This window comes from Molossus molossus, unplaced genomic scaffold, assembly GCF_014108415.1.
Source record: "Molossus molossus isolate mMolMol1 unplaced genomic scaffold, mMolMol1.p scaffold_m16_p_10, whole genome shotgun sequence".
NCBI classification, from domain to species: domain Eukaryota; kingdom Metazoa; phylum Chordata; class Mammalia; order Chiroptera; family Molossidae; genus Molossus; species Molossus molossus.
Genome location: NW_023425345.1, coordinates 90982606 through 91002890, shown reverse-complemented (window position 1 = coordinate 91002890; position 20285 = coordinate 90982606). Strand labels below are relative to the sequence as shown.

The following is a 20285-nucleotide window of genomic DNA, read 5'->3' as shown; positions in this document are numbered from 1 at the left end:
TTTGATCAGCTTTTTTTTTTTTTTTTTTAAACTGAGCATTAAACTCTTTTTTGAGGAATGTACAAAGTGTTGTGTTAAACATCTTTTTTAAAAAATATGCGTTTATCCCTTACTAACCGCCTTTGTCAACTGATGTTTTCATGGGTCTTGGGGTTTTTCACTCTGAGCCTCAGATCCCGAGCAGAATGTGGTATAGAAGTTTGACTGAGTGTGGACAGACTTCACAATATCCCCAGAATTTCGTTTTCACAACAAAAGAAATTCAACCCCTTTTATGAGCGTGTTTTCTTGGCATTTTGGCTCTTTCCCTTAAAGCCAGCGTAGAGGGGGAAGCAGCCCGCCTGGTCCAGCTGTGCTTGTAAAATGAGGTGACAGTGTCCCTTTGCCTGTGCCAGCACCATCGTGCGGCCTCAAGGCCTTGAGGACAGACACTGGTACCAGTAGGTACCGAGGGACGTGAGTGGTCACACAGAGAACGTGCCGTCTCTAGAGATTCACCTGAGCAAACGGCGGAGGCTGGTCTCTACGTTTTGGATGGGAAGAATCGGGGTCAGCCTGTGAAGAGCTCCCTGGGGTCCGGGCTGCTGTTCGAAGTGACCTGTCACTCCACCTGTCACTGAGCTTTGCAGCTGTCATCTGCTCCAGCCGGGAACTCCAATAGCCTCTGCACTGTTCTCCCTGTACAGGGCTCACCTCCTCCAAGTCACTCTTCATAAAGCAGTTCCAGCCCTCTTTCTAAAACCCCTGTCATTGCCCGGCCAGTGTGGCTCAGTGGCTGAGCATCAACCCATGCACCAAGAGGTCGCCGGTTCGATTCCTGGTCAGGGCACATGCCCAGGTTGAGGGTGATCCCCAGTGCGGGGCATGCAGGAGGCAGCCAATTGATGTTCTCTGTCATCGATGTTTCTGTCTCTCTCCCTCTCCCTTCTTCTCTCTAAAAAAATCAATAAAAATAAAAATAAAACTCCTATCAGGTCCTATTACTTCTTAAATTCAGCAAGGACCTTTCATGGTCTCAAGAATAAAATAAAGGCTCCTTCAGTGAAAGAAGCCAAACATAAGAAAGCCCGTCGTGTGTGATGACCCTACGTGAACTACCCAGGGAGACACAGCTCTGGAAACAGAGGAGAAGGACGGTTGCTGGGGTGGAGACGGGAGGTGGAGAGACTAGCACCTGTCCATGAAGGATCTGCTTGGAGGAACGAAAATGCTCTAAAACCGGTCTATGGTGATGCTTGTGCAACTTGGTAGCTTTACTTAAAAAGCACTGACTTGTGCATTTGAAAAGGGTGAATGGTATCGCATGAACGACTTTGAATACTCGAGCACCTGGCCATACGCCCCAGGTGCTCCGTGACAGTTCCTGGCAGACTGCCTCTTGCTCAACTGTCCCTCACTCTGCTACCTCACTCAGCTGCGCCAAGGTGCCACTTTCTCCTTGTCAGCGCCCCTGTGCCTTCAAACACCTCGGTGCCCTCCCTCTCCCAGAACGGTCCCCCGCTGCCTGCAGCGCCCACCACCTGCCCTGGATCGGGCTGACCCCTCAGAGCTCAGCTCTCTCGGGGCTGCATTCCCTTATCCACCGGGATGAGGGGGAGACCCTGCTCTGTGCCCCACCGCACACCTGAACTTGCCCTTTCTCTCCACTCACCATGTTTTGCTGGGATTGTTTATCTGGCGTCCGTCTTCTCTGCCGGTACATAAACCCATATGTAAGCTGTCACAGTGAGACTTCCGGGGCCCAGCCTGGCTCTGGCCGCAGCAGGACCCCAGACATAGGAACTGTGTGAATGCAGACAGGGCTGAGGTGGAGAACTCAGGGGCAGGCAGCACCTCTGCGGGCACGTACGTTTATTCCGAACCCACGCTGCTCAGCTGAAGGCGCGTTTAACCTCCCCGGGCCTGCATGAGGAAGCAGGGGGCGGTGTGGGCTGAGGGTGCGGAGCCTGGTGGGGAGATGGCAGGTGTGTGAGGGGAGGTGGGGGAGGGCAGTGCACCCGAGAGGGAATCACAGCAGTCCTGGGTGCTGGTTCTGGCTCCATGGTCCTGGCTAAGAACTGAAACCCCTAATCTTTTAACCTATAAAGAGATTTTAAAATAAGTTGTGGAGTCTCACTTAGCTCCAATGTTCTACAATTCCAGTCCCTTTGGGAGACCAGGGCTTTGCAGTGTCAGCATCTTCTGGGGGGTGTTACTGAGCCGGGCTCCTGAGCCCACGGGTGGGGGATCTGCACTGTAACACGCTCCTGGGTGACTTTCTCCTAATGCATGTCTGTAAGACGCTGGGGCTGTCAATTTTGCTCACTCACGTGTCCCCAAACCCCAGCCCAGTGCAGCAGAGACAGGGTGCTCAGTAGATATTCTCTGATGGGTGAATAAGTGAATGAGCGAATGTTCTGGTCACAGAAATGTGGAACCCCTTCTGGGCCAAATGCCCCCTTTATAAAACACGGCGACTGAACCAAGTGGCCCGCACGACTTCTCCTGCCTCAATAACCCACCGCACTGTGCACCTTTAATACCGACAGTGTGGATCCATGCTTCCTGCTTCCCCGTTGCCTCCCGCACGGGTGGGAAAGATGCACATTAACCACAACCCAGAGATTCGTTGTCAGTTTTAATAGGAGGGGTGGAGTCAGTTTAGAGGAACGTATAAAAAGACCTTTCATTTTTTTTGCTGGAACATGATATGGTTTGTGCATAGCACATACATATTAACAAAATAGAAGCATCACATTTGACAAGCACATGACTGAACACATTTTGAGCTTCCCTACTCGCTAGACCTTAGCTTGAGGACCGCTCCGCACTGGGATCCAGCCTGAGGTACGTAGTGATTTCTAGAAAGGGGAAGCCACGTGGGGACACAGCTGTCTGAATGCTGGAATTTCAGTAGTTCATGAGGTATACAAACGTGGGTCTGCGTTGCCTCTCTGCGGGACGGACTAGATTTAGGGTCTTCTTCGGGCGTAATCACTCCCTCCTGTCCTGGGAAGAGAAACCCCAGCTCAGGTGCAAATGCAGACTAGAGTATTTCTGTCCATCCTCTGGAGTTCTCTGGGAGGTAGCAGAATGAGTGGCTGGTTCCTTGCCGGGGGGAGAGGGGTGCAAATATAAGAGACCTGCTTTGCAGGCACGGGAGTGGCAAGCGGCGAAGCAAACCTCCGCAGCACCTTTGGAGAAAAGCATCGGGACAGCGCACTGTCGGAGTTTGCTAGCACGTGCTCACATGAGAAGGGACAGAGGGCACCGAGGCAGAGGGCTGTCCCTGTGTCTGGAGGCCAGCTGCCCAGTGGCCGCGGCATTGGCAGTCACGTCCAGCGCGGCGGGCAGGGGAAACTCCAACTCACGGACTTTTGCTCTTCCTTCTTCCGCAGGACTCGTGAACACGAGAGCTTGAAGGGTCTGAGGTGTCGGACAAGGCAGGGGCCCCGAGCCAGCGCCGGCGGGAGAACCCCAACCTGCTCAGGACAGGAGCGGGGCCGGCAGACGATGTCAGGCCTAGGTTATTGGCCTGAAGAGAAACCTACGTGTCTCAAACGGAGAGAGGTTTATAGCCTGGGTCAGGTGACAGAAGAAATATTCCCTTAAGTCAGGGAATCAGGGCCCTGAGTGGGGACTGGCCGTGTGTGTCGGAGGTATTATGGGATGTGGAGGGGAGGCCATGGGAGATCATGGTAGGGTATTGATTACGTAACCATATGCTGCTTTCCAAAGGAGATTCAACAACGTAGGGCAAGTGGGAAGGGAAAGGGGTCAGAAGGCTGTGAACGATGACGCCTACAGAACCATCGGCGTGAACAAGGCGGCTGGGGGTTTCTGGCTTCCTCTGAGGTCCATCCATCACCCTGAGAGGGGTGCAGATTTTACGAGGGCCTGAGCGGACCTCTTCCCCGCTGAGAAGTCTTCCTTCAAAGGGGTTCAGTATTTGCTGTCGTTATCGTTTATTTTTGAACTAAGGCAGCCTCGGGGCTCCTGGAAGCCCACGTTGGCCTGGAGCTGCCAGAGAGGGCCCAGGTTAGAACAGAGACCAGTTGGCTACAAAACTCTCTGAACCAGGGTCACAGCTCAGGATCTGGGGAAGTCATTCTCAGTATACTGTCAGCAGGAAGGTGGGGACGCCTGTGTCCCCTACCTATGCAGGTCTTCCGTAGCCTTTGAGGGCTCCTGGGGCTGAAGCTGGATTCAGGACTCCACAGACATGAAGGCAGATAGGCAACGACTCTGCACACCTGTGCACAGCACAGTCGCAGGAGAGAAGGGCCGGAGCGGCCCCTCGCCGGTCTACTCTGTTCCTGCCCCTTAGCCCGCTTCTGTGAGTGGGGACTGACTTTTCTTAAACCTAAGTCACTTATAGGTGAAAGAGAAAGCCCTTGGGAGAATTCCTTTGGATGGGGAAGATTTCAAGGAGTCAAAGATGCATCCCTACATCCAGAGGTGATATTCAAAATACTTAACGTCTAGCCCGGCTGGTGTGGCTCAGTGGTTGAGCGTCGACCCATGCACCAAGAGGTCGCTGGTTCAATTCCTGGTCAGGGCACATGCCCAGGTTGTGGGCCTGATCCCCAGTGAGGGGCATGCAGGAGGCGGACAATCGATGTTCTCTCTCATCGATGTTTCTATCTCTGTCTCTCTCTTCCTTCCTCTCTCTCTAAAAAAAAAAATCAATGAAGAAAAAAAATAAAAAATACTTAGCATCTAGAGCAGCAGGGTCCTGGTACCAGCTAGAACAGACACTCAGCTGCTCGTAACTGACTCTAGCCCCATCCGTGTGCTGGGGCCGCTGTGCAGTGACTGAGCAGCAAGCCCGCCTGATCCTAGGCGTTTCCCAGCTTCTCCTTCTCACTCCCAGCATGACGAATGGGAGCTGACATTTGGGGAAATGCATTGTCAGGGTGTGAGCCCTTGCGGGAGCCACAGTGAGATGCAGGAAAGGTCTGGCTGTCCGCAGCCCTCTCCAAGATCCAGGCAGAAAGGAACTGATGCTTTGGGACCGAAAACACATTTCTTCTCTCCAGATCATCCAGTCCATCTACCCACCCCCCACCTTCCTGCACCCCCACCGTGTTCCTTCAGGAACTGCTTCGTGCCTCAGATCTGAGAGCATCCGTTTCTGATGAACCTTGTTATAGAGACAGATCTCTGGACAACCTCCTGAGACACAATCAGCTTTGTCCCCTGTCTCCCGGCAGACGTGCACGTCAAAGATTCCAGTCAAGATGGACCAGTTTTCTCTCCCTTCTACTTGACCCAGGACCTCGGGTCCTTCCAGTTTCCATCCAAGGCTTGGCCACGCCCACGCCTGCTCCTGAGCTCATCCTGTCTGTGCACGCTCCGCTCGCCTCGGCGCGGACTTTTCCTGCCCACCCAGCACATGTCCTCCGGCCGCCTGCCGGGCAGAGGAGGCCCGCACGGCACCTCGCCCTTGTATTGCCAGCGTCCCTCTTCGGCTGCGGTCATCCAGGTCCGATCTGTGCATAGACGGGCACATCTGCGCTGGACAGGTTAGCCCGAGCTGAGCACTGGCCGCAGACAGGGGGCTGCTTTGCAGGCAGGGGCCCCGAGAGGAGCAGAGGGTGTCAGGTCATCTTGTCACTCTGTGGTTCACGTCTGCTGAAAACATTTGCCCTGTGCTCTGGCTCTCTCTGGTTTCAGATTTAGGGACGTTCCAACAGCTCAGGAATCTGAAGGCTCCGGGCGGACAACATTTATAGTCGCTTGGGGAACCTCTGCTTTAAATACTCTCAAAGGGCAGCAGGCAAGAAGACACTGGCAGCAAGGAGCTGCCTCAGCCTGGCTGCTTGATTTTACAGGATTAACACTCTTCTGCCGCGGGGCCGGCGGGGGCAGACCCCGACGTCAGGGTGCCCGTTCTCCTGCATCCGGGCACCGGTGTGCATGTGAGATGAGGACGACCGAGAAGGAAGTGTGGGTATCGGATGAGAACTTGGGTGAGTTTCCTGGACGTAGCTGGAGAGGAATTATCATCTGGAGTCCAGAGCTTCTCTACTTCCTTCATGCCCTGTTTTGCACCCCTTCACCCCTTGCCAAAGAGGTTGCCATTATTAGGATCCTTGTCATCTGAGGTTAAAATAAGACCTGGTTCACAGTGAGGAAAAGTTATGGGCAGGCAGCCTGGCCCCGCTTGATCTTGGAGCCACACAGCTCTGACCCTCCCTCCAGGCAGAAGGGCTCTCCACAGAACATCCAGTCCCCCCTGCCCCCAGCAGCCTCCCCAGCTGCCCGAGAAACCGCGCCCCCTTTCCTCCAAGAAGGGCGTCCCCCACCCCCGGCTGCCCTCATAATGCATCCCAGTGTCCCCAGAGTCCTCTGAGCAGAAAGATTGGAGTGTTTGCTCCCTTTCTTCCCGGTTTGCACTTAAATCTTACTCGCGCTCACCCTGCCCCCCTGCTGCGCCCGCCAACGTGCAGCCAGGGGCCTCTCAATGGAAAGGTGGCAGAACGGAGTACATATCGATCCGCTGGGGTGACAAGTGACATTCTGGCCGGCAGGTGCCTGCCGCGATGATCTGGAAGAAAGAAACCCAATGCTCTGAAATGCCTTTGCTCTGACCACACACACAATGATGTGCGGATGGATATACATCGACACACACACATTTCCACCCTGGCCTTTTCCCGTGCGCAAAGTCACATCCCACGAGGGTCATCTGTACCTTCTTTCTTCAGGTGAGGTCAGAGCACGCGCTCCATTGCCATTCCCGAGTGCTGGCTGCAACCCCTCACCGGGTGGGTTACATGTCAAGGGGTCTGGTGGGCCAAGGAACCAGCTCAGGTCGCCCCCAGCACAAGCGAGCCTGAGGCAGGAGTCACGGGGTAAGGGGACCTGTTCTCTTGTGCAAAATTCCAATAGAAAAAATGTCACTGGCAGCCTGTGCGCCTTCTTTCAGGGTCCTTATATCCTGGGAAGGAAGTGCGTGACGGTCATGATGGGGGACACTTTGCTGCCTCGCTTTACCCGTCCGTATTTGCTCAGTGCGATGTAGGTCCCTCGGTACCGGTCTGACTCGTAGGCATTGTAATTGTTGGGCAGGAGGGTTTCTCTGAACTTGCATTCCTCGTGGAAGCTGGGCTGCGGAAGAGGGACAAACAGCAGGCAGGTCATGGCCGAGGCACCGCAGAGCCCTCTGCCAGGCGTCCCTCCCCTCCCCGCTGTAAGGCAGCCCCTGTGAGATGCCAGGCATCCTGGGAGAACAGAATCATGGGAGGTTCGGACAGGAAGAGGCGTCAGAACTCTCATGGTCCCCTCTTACTTCCCTCCTTCACAAGGAGGAAACCAAGGCCCAGGGACATAGGTGGCTGGTCTGTGTCCCATAGGGTAAGTCTCTTGACTTCCAGTTCAGGGCACTTTCTACTAAACACCTAGATGATCATTTATGCCACTCAGAGAAAGGAGCGGAAAATGATACAATAGGCTGTTCTCTCCAGTCCACTGCGAGAGGCCGTCCAGTGCAGCGGGATTGAGAGCGAGCTCCGGGCTCTAGTTAGTGGCTTCTCTCCTGCTTGCTGGTGTGGCCCTGGGCAGGGTCCTCCCTGCTCAGCCTGGGTCCCCTTTTCTGCAAACTGCATGGCGGGGGTGGCTGGTAGAGGGGTCCAGTCCTTTCCCACTCTGTTTTTGAATATGATAACTTGCTTTTTCTACTTGTATATCCTCCCTGTCTTTCCCACGTAAAGTCCCAAGTTTGGTATTCCTGAAAGAGGCATTTTGACTTCGAGCCCCGAAGATGCCCTGTGCCCCCCTGGACAGTCACAGTTCTCCAGGGCAGTGCAGGAACAGAGATGGCGGGGAGCAGTGATTTTTCTGGGGCAAAGAACCTGGCTTCCCTGTGTGACAGGTGGGGCCATGGGGTCTGGGGCCTGTGATGCATCACTGATTTGGTAGAGGGCTCTGTGTGGACCACCTGTTCAGAAAACGAGGGGTGGATTTCCTGTCGCACATCAGCAAGTTCATTTCCCAATAAATCACCCAAGTCCTCCTTGATTCCTAGAAAAGAGAGCCCTCTGCTCCTCGAGCTGGCCTGAGGGAGGCTGGAAAGGTTTCTGTGCCTTTAAGAGAAGGAGCTCCACGGGGTCCAGGGGAAGCGGGCAAGGTGGGAGCCAGGAGACCGGGGTGTAGTCGTTAACAAGTAAAGAATGAAACAGAGGGAAATAGGTGGAGTATAATTTCTGACTCCTTCCTGCTGACTGGGGCCATCAGCTATAAAAAACCCACTCAGTGGCTGACCGGCTGTGCCCGGGGTGTCATCTGACCTTCTCTAAAGGATGGTACTACGAGCTCCCGACCTGGCTGGCAGTGGGCGATGGAGGAGCCTCTTCCTGTTATGAACGCATAGGTGATGAGCTTGCTCCCTGGAGCTCCCAGACTCCCCCAGCCTCTCAGACAGCATTTAAAACAGTGTGTGATCCCTGGGGACAGGTTTTTCTTTCCCGAGAGACTCTGAGTTCCTTAAGACAAGAAGTGTCCTTGTTGAGTACCTGCTGATGAATGAATGATGACTTGATAGGGACAACACTGAGCCGTGAGCGACCCCCCGGTGGATGGCTGCCTTGCTGCAGGGTGGGAGAGAGCAGAGAGGAGCTGTGGTCTGTGGGGCCGCACTGAGCACTCCCATCCGGCCCCTTCGCCTTCCTCTCTCAGCCCTGGTGTACAAAGCACCGTCATGTTGTATTAACTTGTTGAGACAATTGTGAAAGCTCACATCAGCCACCATCAAATGGCTCCTTGGTACCACCTAGGAGTTTCCTACCCTTTCCCTCCTTATGCGTGCTCGATAAGTATTTGCAGAATGAGTGAAGGCAGGACTACCCCAAAGGTCGGGAAAATAAACAAATCAAAGTGGGTAAAGAGCATATCTGAGTAATAACTTTGAGATTAGACTGATGATGATACACTTCTTATGTAGCTATGTGAACCTGGGCACATTAACTTCCTAAGCCTCAGTTTCCTCATCTGTAAAGTGGGAGCAGTAAGAATAGACTTGGAGTAAGCACTAATTGAGATAATGCATGAAAAGTGCTGGCACGTAGTAAAATAAAAATAATTGTTATTACTATAATTTTGCTTTTGCAATGAAGTCATAAACTACTGTACATTAAAAGTCCTGAGAGACTTTGCCTTGCCTTGGATCACCATTTCTGCAGATGGTGGGTTGTTGGACAGCTTAGCTTTGAAGCACTGCAATCAGGGCCTGAATGACTGGCAGGCAGCGAGCCTGCGTGAGTGGGCACAGAGCCAGGATTAGCAGAAGCGGAGGCTGGCCCTCTTCAGGGCCTCTCCGGACCGCGGCTCCCTGACCTGTCATGGGGTGTAGAGTCAGTCACAGGACCTAAGACTGTTGATGGGCAAGGTTCTGGAGCAACAACACTAGGAGAAAATAAACTCAGGACTGATTAGCAAAGGTGAATAGAAATAAAGCCACATTGATGAAAAATCTGGTGTGCATCAATGAATAAAACAAAGTCAAGAAGTAAATCCAAACATGTATGAATATAAAATAAAAGTGGATCTGAAGTGAACACAAAATAATAGTGGATCTAAAAATAGAACAGGGTGTGGAGGGAGAGGGGGGTAAATCAGTGGGGGGAAAAGGAGAAACATCTGTAACAAAAATAAATAAATTAATCAATAAAAAAATAAATAAAAACGATTTAAATATTTAAAAAATCACCGGGGAAAATATGGTGTTGGTAATAATAATAATAGCAATAATAACAGTAATAGTTTGATGTATGACTTTGTTCAGTATATTAAAATAAATTCCAAAAGAACCACCGATTTAAAAAGAGAAACTTGGAGAGTCAGGAAAATATTTTTTAAAAATCAGAAAGAACTTTCTAAGCAGGACACAAAAAAACTAAAAGCCATAAAGATAAATAAATAAATAAATAAATAAATAAATAAATAAATAAATAAATTTGACTCAGCCTGGAAAAAATGAAAAACCTTTAACAAAGTGAAAATGTAAATAAACGAAATTTAAAAATATTTCCAATGCATTATATTTTGTAGTATATTTTGCAATATATTGCAAAGAGGACATTTTGTTACGATATTCAGAACCCTCAACTCACTGAAAAATGGATGTTAATAAACAGACAATTCACAGAAAGTGAAATACAAACAGCATTGAAACATAAACTATGCTTAACAAGAGACATGTAAATCACATAAAAATTGAGATCCCGTTTTTACCTGTCATATTAGAAAGAGGACAATATTTGATAATGTACTCTCATTGGTGAGAGCACAGAGACTAGGAATTCTCATTTAATGTCCATGGAAGTGCAAATTGTTATAAACTTTATAAAGAGCAACTTGACAGGATCTATTAGAATAAAAAATAATATAGCTTTGATTAGTAATTCTCCTAGAAATGTATCTTCCGGGTACACTCCCACACGTGTACAAAAGTTCCTGCAGTAGTAAAAGACCGCAATTAGCCTGCGTGTCCGTTAAGAGGCGTGAGTAACTCAATGTCGGTACATCCACACAGTGGAATGCTATAGGACATAAGAACCTCAGAAACCTGTTTGTGCACTGACTTCACAGGGTCTCAAAGGTGTGTTGTTAAGGGAAGAAGCCAGGCACAAACAGTGTGCATAGTATGCTCCTCTTCGTGTGATTGAAGACAATGATCTCTGTGTGTGCAGGGGACACGGGTTCCTCTTGGAATGGCACTCAAGAAATTGGTAACAGTGGCTGTCTCTGGGGAGGAGGTGGGTGGTTTGGGCACAACAGTGAGGATTCCCATGGCATATTCTCTGGGACCTGTTTCCCCCTTAGACCATGTTCACGTATTACCTAGTCATAGGAGTAGCTTGCTTAAAATGGAAAGGAGCTCGGGATAGAAGACGGGCCAGGAAATGGAGAAAACACGGGCATCAGACACCGGGGGTCTCCTCTTTCCCTTGTCACAGCTCCGGCTCCACCCACTGCTCTCCCTTCTGTTCTAACTTTGTGTGTCCCTGGAGGGCAACTGCCTGTTGATTTCCAGAGAATTCATTTCTGATCTGGATGGTGGTTGGGGGAGAGGTTTCATGTGTGGTTTGCAAACTCTAGAGAGGGAATCAAATCCTGAGGCAGAGGGTTGGGGGGAGGAGGCCAAGGGGGCCTTGGCTCACAGCCTCTGTTCTAGAATGTCCCAGTTAAGAATCCAGCCTTTCCTTCGTGTCTGCGTCTCCTAAAACATATTTGTTACAGGTGCATGACGGTGGTTTATATATTGTATTTTGTTCTCTGCTCATCAGATTTTGATTATTCAAATCCTGCCTTTTTTAAATAAAGATTTCTGACTTTTGTGGGTTACCCCCCTCCCATTCTGCCCCCTTTTAAGTAGTTTTTCATGTATTCCTAGCTATCGCCAGAATTCTGCACAAATTGAAAGTGAAACAGAGAAACAGGTGAATTTGCTTGGGAAGCCCTCTCTACCTTTCCCTTGCCTGTTGCTTTCAGCTCGGGCCAGTGGCTCAGACCTGTGGCAGGGCTCCAAGACAAAGTCCCTGATGCTTCAGGCCGGTGGGGGTGGGGGGTTTCCTGCAGACTGCCCCTCAGCTGGTACCTCGACCCCTCCCCTTGATCCATCACCTCTTCCCAGAGCACGGAGTTCTCACGGCTCAGGAATGGTGGCTCCTCAGCTCTGGCGAAAAAACCACTCGCGCCAAGTGAACGCCCTGATAGTATAAGCAGCTACCGTATATTATTACTTGAACAAATGAAAATAATTCCAGCAGATCACATTTCCGGGCCTGCTGGGCCTCACGCCCCAGGGTGACAATGTCTTAAATTCCATCCAGGTCTCATCAGACTTCTGTGGAACCAAATTCAGAAGCATTTAGCTCTCACGATGGAGGAGGCCGTTTGCAGAGGGGTAGCTGTGTGGGAGATTCAGCAGGAGTACCTGTGGCAGAAATGCCCCTCCCCGTCTCGAGTGGACCACACGGCCGTCTCTTGCCTTTAGGCAGAGCCAGGTCACCCGGACTGATGGAAGTGTACTCTTGTCTTTCAAGTTCTTCCTGCTATGGCTGCCTTTGGCTGCTTGTCCCTATTACTCCTGTGTGTGTGTGTGTGTGTGTGTGTGTGTGTGTGTGTGTGTGTGGAGGTGGGGGGTGATTTAAGGAGGTGGGCAGTAGACACAAAAAAGAAAACTCTTTGTCCTAAGACTCGTTCCTTCTGCAGCCCCTCACTGCTTCTTTCCCTGTCCTTCGCTTAAAAGAAGAAATGACATCTCCCAGCTCCGAGGAGGTCCGTATTTGCTCCCCCTTGTTCCTAACACACAACTGCATGGACAGTGTAGAAGTGTGGGAAATGCTTGCACCAGGAGATCGTTCTTCTCCCTCCTGACAGCTCTCTGCAGCGGGCGCGGCACGTGGGCTTGTCTGCAGGGCTCTGCAGGCCCCGCTGCAGCTCCGCAAGGGGCTGGGCTCGGGTCCTCTGTCCCATCCCCTCTGGAAGCCGTTCCGTTCGGGCCAGATGGGAGCAGCAGCCAACTGAGCACTGCTGGAGGGAAGGCTGGGTCCCCCTCCCCCAGGTAATTCTCAAAGGCCTCTCTGGGTGAAGTAAATCGTGTGTTTTGCACATTGTCATACTACTGATTTAAAAGATGTAGACACAGTTATAATTTGTAAAACTAAAATCATTTAAGCCTGGCCGATGTGGCTCAGTTGGTTGAGCATCGTCCCATGCACTGGTTCAATTCCCGGTCAGGGCACATGCCTGGGTTTCAGGCCCCATCCCCGGCAGGGGGTGTGCAGGAGGCAGTCGATCAATGTTTCTTTCTCATTGATGTTTCTTTCTTTCTATCTATCTATCTATCTATCTATCTATCTATCTATCATCTATCTATCTATCTATCTATCTATCTATCTATCTATCATCTATCATCTATCTCTCCCTTTCCCTTCCTATTCCTCTAAAAATCAATAAAAACATTAAAAAAAAATTTTTTTTAAATCACTTAAAAGCATAGCTGAATGTTCGGTACCTTTTTGTTACTGTGTATTGTGGACGTCAAAGGGGCCACACACTAACCCTGACAGGCTCAGGGGAGGCCAGCAGGGTGGGCCCTCCAGACTCAGACACGGGAAGTCAGCGCACAGGATGGTCTGAACATCAACACTCCTAACTCCAGGGGGGCTGTGGTGGGTCATCATGTCCTGACCTGTGGCTTCACTGGCAAAGGTCAACCTTTACCTTAACGGAGCGAGTTTATTGTCTTTTTGCCCCTAAAATAACACACCTGAACCGAGAGGATCTCCTGTTCCAGGCCCTGGGGGCACAACCGCAGGCTCCAGAGCAGAGGCCAGAGGACCCTCCCTGTCACCTTGTTCCCTGAATACCACCTCTGTGAGCTGTGCCCAGTGAGGCAGAAGTCCGTGCATTTCACTCTACCCAACCCCAGAGACTCCCCGCTTTCCTTTCTGCGGTTTCCCTCATCTACCACTAAGAGATTTCAGTAACCCCCTTACATCTTCTCCTTTGATTTTTTTTTAATCCCCCCCTTTATTGATTTTAGAGAGAGAGGAAGGGAGAGGGAGAGAGAGATAGAAACATCGATGAGCGAGAACATGGACTGGCCGCCTCCCGCACGCCCCCCACTGGGACTTGAGCCCACAACCTGGGCATGTGCCCTGACCGGGAATCGAACCGGCGACCTCTTGGTGCAGGGTTCTACATTCAACCACTGAGCCACACCGGCCGGGCTCTCCCCCTTTGATTCTAATGTATAAAATAAGCTGCAAAACTGCCGTTCTCCAGAGCATTTTCTGTTTGTTGAGAGCTGGCTTCCCGGCAGTTGTCCCCAGTTTGGCTCAAACGAACTCTTTCGAGACTTTTTCTCAGCGGGGCATTCTTTCGTCGACAGGACGTTGTTCAGCCGAAGGAGTCTAACAGAACCGCTGTCAGGTGGAGATCCTTGGTTTTTTTAATTTTGAAAAGGAGATGGGAATTCACTGATTTCTGCCTCATGTGAATGGGGGACCTAGTTTGCCCACCGACTGCTTCTGCCACCGGCCTCACCTGCCTACGTGCCAGGCCCCGAGGCAGCCCGCACACAGCCGTGATTGACACAAGACCTTGGAGACCTGGTGTCTCCGCTGTGAAGTGAGGATGAAGATCAGATGCGCCTCCCAGGGGTGCTGGGAGATCACGCTCAGAAAGCTCCCCGCGGGGCACCCTGCACACAGTAGGTGCTCAGTACGGGCAGCTATTTGTATTGTCAGGAGGGCAAGGCCCCCTGCTCGAGGCTCTGCACCCCTCTCCTACAGCTGAGACACGTGGGAGGCCACTTTTCCTCAGGTGGGCTTTCTTGACACCTGTTCTCCAGCATGGCTGTCCCCTGTCCCCTCCCCCGTGAGAAGTCCTGTTCATTGGCAGTAGCAGCTGAGCCAAGGCAGCCAGGGCAGCTCTGGGGCTTAGAGGGAAATCGGGTGAGTGAAATCATCACCCAGCAGGAGTCTGCCTGGCTCCAGGGTCGGTTGGCAATTGTTTTCCAGACTGTGGTAACAGGCCCTGTGGGTGGTAAGAGGGGTGGACATCGCTGCCCAGACTTGGGGCACAGCTCTGTGACCCCCCCTGTCAGCCCACTCCTGCCTGGCCCTGGGCTCCAGGAGGAGACCCCCACCCCCGACTCCCATGGAGAAGGTGCTTCTGGACCAAATGCTCCTGGTGTGTGTGTGTGTGAGTATGTGTGTGAGTGTGTGTGAGTGTGTGTGTGAGTGTGTGTGAGAGTGTGTGAGAGTGTGTGTGCACGCGCGTGGAGTGGGCAGTCTTCTCTCAGAAAAGTCCCCCTTCTTCCTAAACCCTGTTCACTTCGTGAGCCCTGCTCGGTCCCCTTTGAAGTCATGTGCTATGAGCGAGGGCAGGGTGTCGGCTGCTCTGGGAGTCAGTCCACACTTCGCAGAGACGCTGCCGTCCATCCTGTGGTCACTCTAAAGGCCCCCCCTTGCAGCACCCCCTCTGATGGCTAACTCTCTCGTTGCCAGCCTCCCCGGCTTCTCCTGCAGGACTGCGGACTTTGGGGGGAGGGGACAACTGTCCCCCTCATGTGTGCCCTTTCCTGCCTCGCAGGTGAATTCCCTTCTGAGTGAGGAGGAATAGGAAACAGCGTGTCATCAAGGTGGCGAGGGTAAGGTTGTTAGACTGAGTGCTTCCGTCCAGATTTACCCGCCTGAGGTCCCAGCGCTCACCCCCCAACTCTCTCCAACCAGCAGCTCTCCAGCCAGTGGGGCTCCAGGCATTACGCATGCTGGGGAGACGGCCCCTTTGGGATGAGACCTCCACAGAGGGGTACCCACTCCGCTGAAGCCTGGGTTGGTCCTGGCCTCCTGTCCTCTCCACCACCTTCGCAGAGTCTAAAGAGCGTCTGAGAAGTCCATGCCCTGTTTCGTCTCCCCAGCCCTCCAGCTTGCCCTGTGGCTGGGGCAACCCTAGGGCAGGGCAGAGGACATGAAGCCTGGTGGTCCCCATGGCTGCCTGTGCCTCAGAAACATGAGAGAAACTTAAAAAGCAAAACCCATAAACTGACTTTCAGGCCCCAGCTCAGCCCTAGCGCATAGCATCTCTGCGGGAGGCCCCTGGAGATCTGTACTTTGAACACGTTACCAAGGTGATGTGAATGCCAGTGGCCTCCCATGTGTCTCAGCTGTAGGAAAGAGAGGTGCAGAGCCTCGAGGAGGGTGCCTTGCCCTCCTGACACTATAAATAGCTGCCCCGTACTGAGCACCTACTGTGTGCAGGGTGCCCCGCAGGGAGCTTTCTGAGCGTGATCTCCCCTGGGAGGCACGTCTGATCTTCATCCTCACTTCACCGCGGAGACACCAGGTCTCCAAGGTCTTGCGTCAATCACGGCTGTGTGCAGACAAGAGGGGTTCAAGGGCAGAGGCCACCTGAGCACCTCCTCTGCTGGGACAGTTTACCCAGAAGCTGACACCCATCCCAGATCTCTCCTTTCACTTCCTGATCCTCAGCGTGTCTCCCAGGAGCCGTAGAGCAGCCTTCCACACCCTTCCCATAAATAGCTCTGGTATTCCTTGACGATTGCTCAGAGCCCTTCCTTTTTAGCCTTCTTATTTCTGTCCAAAGAACTCAGTTTCTTCAACATCACAGGGATGCCTTCCCAGCCCATATTTGGGAATCAGCCAAGTCATGGGCTGAGACACCCAGGACGAAGGGGTCAGAGAGGGCGGAGACTTCGGTAAATGTGTTCAGAAGTCGCCGGGTGGCCTCGCCGGGTGACTTGGGGTAGGGAAGAGGAGGGGTGGGCCTGGTGTCCACCAGGGGTTAGAATAGGGACCTGCTGCTCTAGCCTCTGGGATCAGCGATTAGAAGACTTAGACCCTTACAGTAAAATGCCCACATGCTGACGAAGGAAGGAGAAGAGTCATTTCTCCTCCTCCCACTGTGCTCTTGGAGAGGGGTTGTGGGCACTCGACAGGCTGCTCCCATGGGCCTGTCCAGGTCAGGGACTCACACCTCCCGTAGCCTTGGTGACAGCTGGGTGCCAGAAGGCAGGTGTCCCTTAGACCAGTAGCCCCCTGAGCTCCGGTTCCTGTTTCTTCACAAAGCTCTGGCAGGTAGGATCAGGAAAGATGGGGTCCCGTGCCGAGGCTAGGGCCCTGTGAAGCCCATCATGCCTGAGATCCAAGGCCCCTCGCCTGTGCGGGCTCCTCCCACGGCCCCCCTCTTTCCTCATTCTAGATAAGTATTCATTTCTAGACTCGAGATTTGGCATTATTTTATTCAGGGGTGTAGACTTTCAGTCTTGTGCGACCCGGAGCTTCCCCTGGCTGGGCGAACTCACCGTTGTGTAGAGTCTTCCTTTACTGTTCATGGCCACAAACAGGGCGCTTCGCACTCCAAAGAGACTCACCACACCCCGCTCCACTGTGGAGATCTCCAGCAGGCCTGGCGAGGAGATGGGCTGTTACCCCAGGCTCGTGCAAATCAGAGAGGGACACCAGTAACGTGACCCCGCAAGGACATCTCAGCCCACCCCGCTGCTCCTAGAAAGTCCGACTCTCCATCACCTCCATCCCTGATCTCTCTAATTTTAGGATATCTGGCTTCTAGACTCAGCAGGTCTTGTCACTCTACTGTCAAAAATCCAATCTGCAAGGGGACCGTCTGACATTAGAGTTAGGACCATTGCAGCCACTTAGGTAGCCACTTCAGATTAGCTCTGAACCTGGGCTCTTGCTGACTTAGTCCCTCGAGTTGGGGAGAAAATGCATTCTGATTAGTTTTGCTGAGAATGTGCACTCCACGTGTTTCGACCAATCTCAGCCCATCTAATCTTGCAAACGCACCCGCAGAGCTGAGGGTTCGCCTGGATCCCGCAGCCCCTCCCACGCCCTGCTGGATGGGAGAGCCTGTCTGTGCAGCGGCCCATCAGCTCCTAGGACACAGACCTGGTGACGGCGGGCAGATTGGGATGGGAAGAAGGGTCTGCTTCCGCTGGAAACTGCAAACCACTCGCCTTTCCTTCCCAAAGGGGGAAGCTAAATAAAAACAAGCTTGTGTCTAATTTGGTCTGAGTATCCTCACTTGTTCTCCCCATCCTCGCCTTATGGCTTCCCAGGCTGACAGTTCCCAGTGCTCCATGGGGTGATGGCAGAGGGCATGGGATGCTTGGGCCTCGGCCTCTGGAGCCTGCATCTAGGCAGGGTCACCGTGAGTCTGGGAGGGTGGTGCTGTCACAGGGATCCGCATGGAGAGAGGCACTGCTGTCTGCTTTGTGACAGGACCCGAGCATCAGAGCAGGGCCCCCTCATCTTCTAGCCCTGCCTGAGCTCAAGCCCCCAGCTTCCCAACTGGCTGCAACGGGCACTCACTGTAGGGGTTCTCCTCGTGGATCCCGCTGATCCGGCCGTCGGGAGCCACCTGGAGGTGAAAGCCGATGCCCACGTTGCAGTAGAGCCTCCGCTGCCGCTTGATCCCCACCAAATAGCCACTTTCCCAATTCACGCCAGCAATCTCTCCAGCTAGCCCAGCTCGGGACCTGGACAGCAGGGTGCCCCAGCCCCTCGAGTCCAGCAGCGTGCTGTTGGCGCGGGTGCCTGCAGGCGAGGGCACCACCATGCCCACGAGGACGCCTAGGAAGATGAGAGCCTGCAGCGTGCCCTGAAGACGTCCTGCTCCCCGGGACATAGCGATGAACAGCCTCTGTCCCAGGGCCATCCACCTTGCCTCTCAGGCACGTGGTCAGAATTAATGACCCTAAAAATACCGCCCTTCTTGTTTTTCTCCCCTCGGCATGGCGGCAGGGGCTTATTTTTGGAAGGCAGATGAAGGCTGCTGACATAAAACCAAAGCCTGCTTCGGGCACTCGAGTCGGGAGCAGAGGGACCCAGGCTGAGCCGCGGCTGGTGGGGACCATGGCGTGGGGACGCTGTCTAGTTCGCCGCTAGCTCTGTCCCGAGGTGATTATATTTGATTTGACCTATCTTTATAGTTCAGCAGCCGGCCCTCCCCTCCACCCATCATCACCCTGACGTCAGCTGGCCCGGCTCACTTATCCAGGGCTGTAACATTAACCTGCTCCTGGGCTGGCTGCTCCCCAGACCCCATCACTCTCCCCATGCCCCAGGGATTCTGGGAGGCACTGCCATTCCAACTATGAGGCAGGAATGAAGCGAGCAGGGAGCATCTCTGAGGGAGGGAGGAGTTGGCCGGGGGCCCAGGGAAAGAGGGAGGCGAGAGGCTACCCAGGATCCAAATTGGGCAGCAGTTCTCGGCCTGGCAGCGCTGGCTTCCTTATTTAGAGGGCAAAGGGTGAAGACAGGGATCGGGGAAGGCTCGCTGGCACGTGATGACCACGGCCTCTGAGTTACCTTAGAGACCTTTTCATGGAAAGAGCTCACGGCTCACAGCAAGAGATGCTCAGGGGACACGGAATAGCTGGACACTTTTAGCAGAAGACAGAGATTGGGTGGTGGGGCTGGGGAGGGATCCAAGGAACATTCGCGTCCTAGAGGGAGGGCGGCTGGGGTCTGGCTTCTGCTCACTGTCCTGGCCATGGCGGTCACCCAGGCAGTGGGTGGAAATGGTCTCTGGCCCTTGACATCGGCCACCGGCCATTTTCCTGCCTAGGTTTAGCTTTGGCATCTGATTGATATTATTGCAATGTTATAGACAAGAAACCCAAGCACAGAGAGCTGAAATGACTTGCCCGAGTTACCATAGCTAGTAGGTGGCAAAGCCAGAACATGAAGCTGGCCTAAGTCAGAAGCCTATGCTTCCAACCTCTGTATGAGCACCTGTAGCAGAAAGGAGACCTCCAGGCCGGCCCACAGAGGCTGCTGAGCTCACTGCACGCCAAGAGCAAAGTACAGGATTGTTTCAATAGCACGGACTGAGTCACTCATGTACGCAGCTGGGGCTGCAGGCAGCGTGGGGAGAGCTCCTAGGGCGAGCCCCACCGCTCAGGGACTTCCGTGACAGCCCTCCCTCCTCTCTTCTAAGTCTGCTCCGGCGTGGGTCTCAGCCTCCAGGCTGTGGTGTCTACCTGCCTTCTGCCTCCCTGCCTACTTCACTGAGTGTTATGCTTTGGCTAGAGTGTCTGCCAAGCCACACAATTCAGTTTTGCCCTTTCCACGTGCTCTCAGATCCTTTGGAGCCCAGGCATCTTCTGTCATCGCTTCAGCCGAGGAACTGAGCGGAGCGCGAGGAGGCGTGTATGTATCCTGCTTAGTGTCATTCTCACGACTGGGCCCCCAGCTCCCAACCACCTTTCCCCTCCCTGTAACATCCATTGCCTCCCGCCGAGCCCCATCATCACCAGCACCACCATTTCCCACCACAAGGAAAGACTGGCACCTTGTGGGCACAGACTGAGTCTACTGTGTGGGCCTGTGTTGGGGAAATGGTAAATAAATGAATAAATGAATAAATAAATAAATAAATAGCATCTCTATGTAGAGTAGGCGAGGCATGAGTAATGCAAATACAAAGTTGTCCGAAAACAACAACCACCCACCCCCCGCAACGCAAACCCTTCCCTTTGGATTCCCAGCTTGATTTCATGCACCTAAGCTTGCACGTCTGTCTGTAAGAGCAGCGGCGACACAGCGTCAATGAGGTTGACCTCAGAGTCTTGTGTTCATTTTGCTACCCCAACCTGGGGAAGCGGCGTGCAGAGCACCTTGATGGTCAGCAGTCAGTCTGAAATGAACACTTGCCTTGGAAAGTCAGAGAGGGCTCATCAGCAGAGGTCGTGGTCTCTGGAATTCTTCTTGGGATGCATTTACTCTGGGACTTCTTTAGAGAAGAGA

General features: G+C 52.9%; 1 protein-coding gene across 1 annotated transcript; it reads right to left on the bottom strand.

Annotated features, from left to right (window-relative positions):
• Positions 1-6849: 6849 nt before the first annotated feature.
• On the bottom strand, positions 6850-18434 carry FGF6 (fibroblast growth factor 6). The gene is made up of 3 exons (XM_036252926.1): positions 17847-18434; positions 16817-16920; positions 6850-7092 (listed from the first exon to the last, which is right to left on the bottom strand). Exons 1-3 carry the CDS (start codon positions 18190-18192, stop codon positions 6916-6918), a joined length of 627 nt encoding a protein of 208 aa, XP_036108819.1. The 5' UTR covers positions 18193-18434; the 3' UTR covers positions 6850-6915.
• Positions 18435-20285: the final 1851 nt, after the last annotated feature.

What these genes read in the sequence shown, in the direction of transcription:
- FGF6 (XM_036252926.1), bottom strand. Translation starts at nt 18,192, where the DNA reads ATGGCCCTGGGACAGAGGCTGTTCATCGCTATGTCCCGGGGAGCAGGA. An exon ending in CCACGAGGAGAACCCCTACA is followed by an intron (nt 16,921 to 17,846) that starts GTGAGTGCCCGT and finishes TCTCCTCGCCAG; the next exon opens with GCCTGCTGGAGATCTCCACA. An exon ending in AAGGAAGACTCTACACAACG is followed by an intron (nt 7,093 to 16,816) that starts GTGAGTTCGCCC and finishes CCTCTTCCGCAG; the next exon opens with CCCAGCTTCCACGAGGAATG.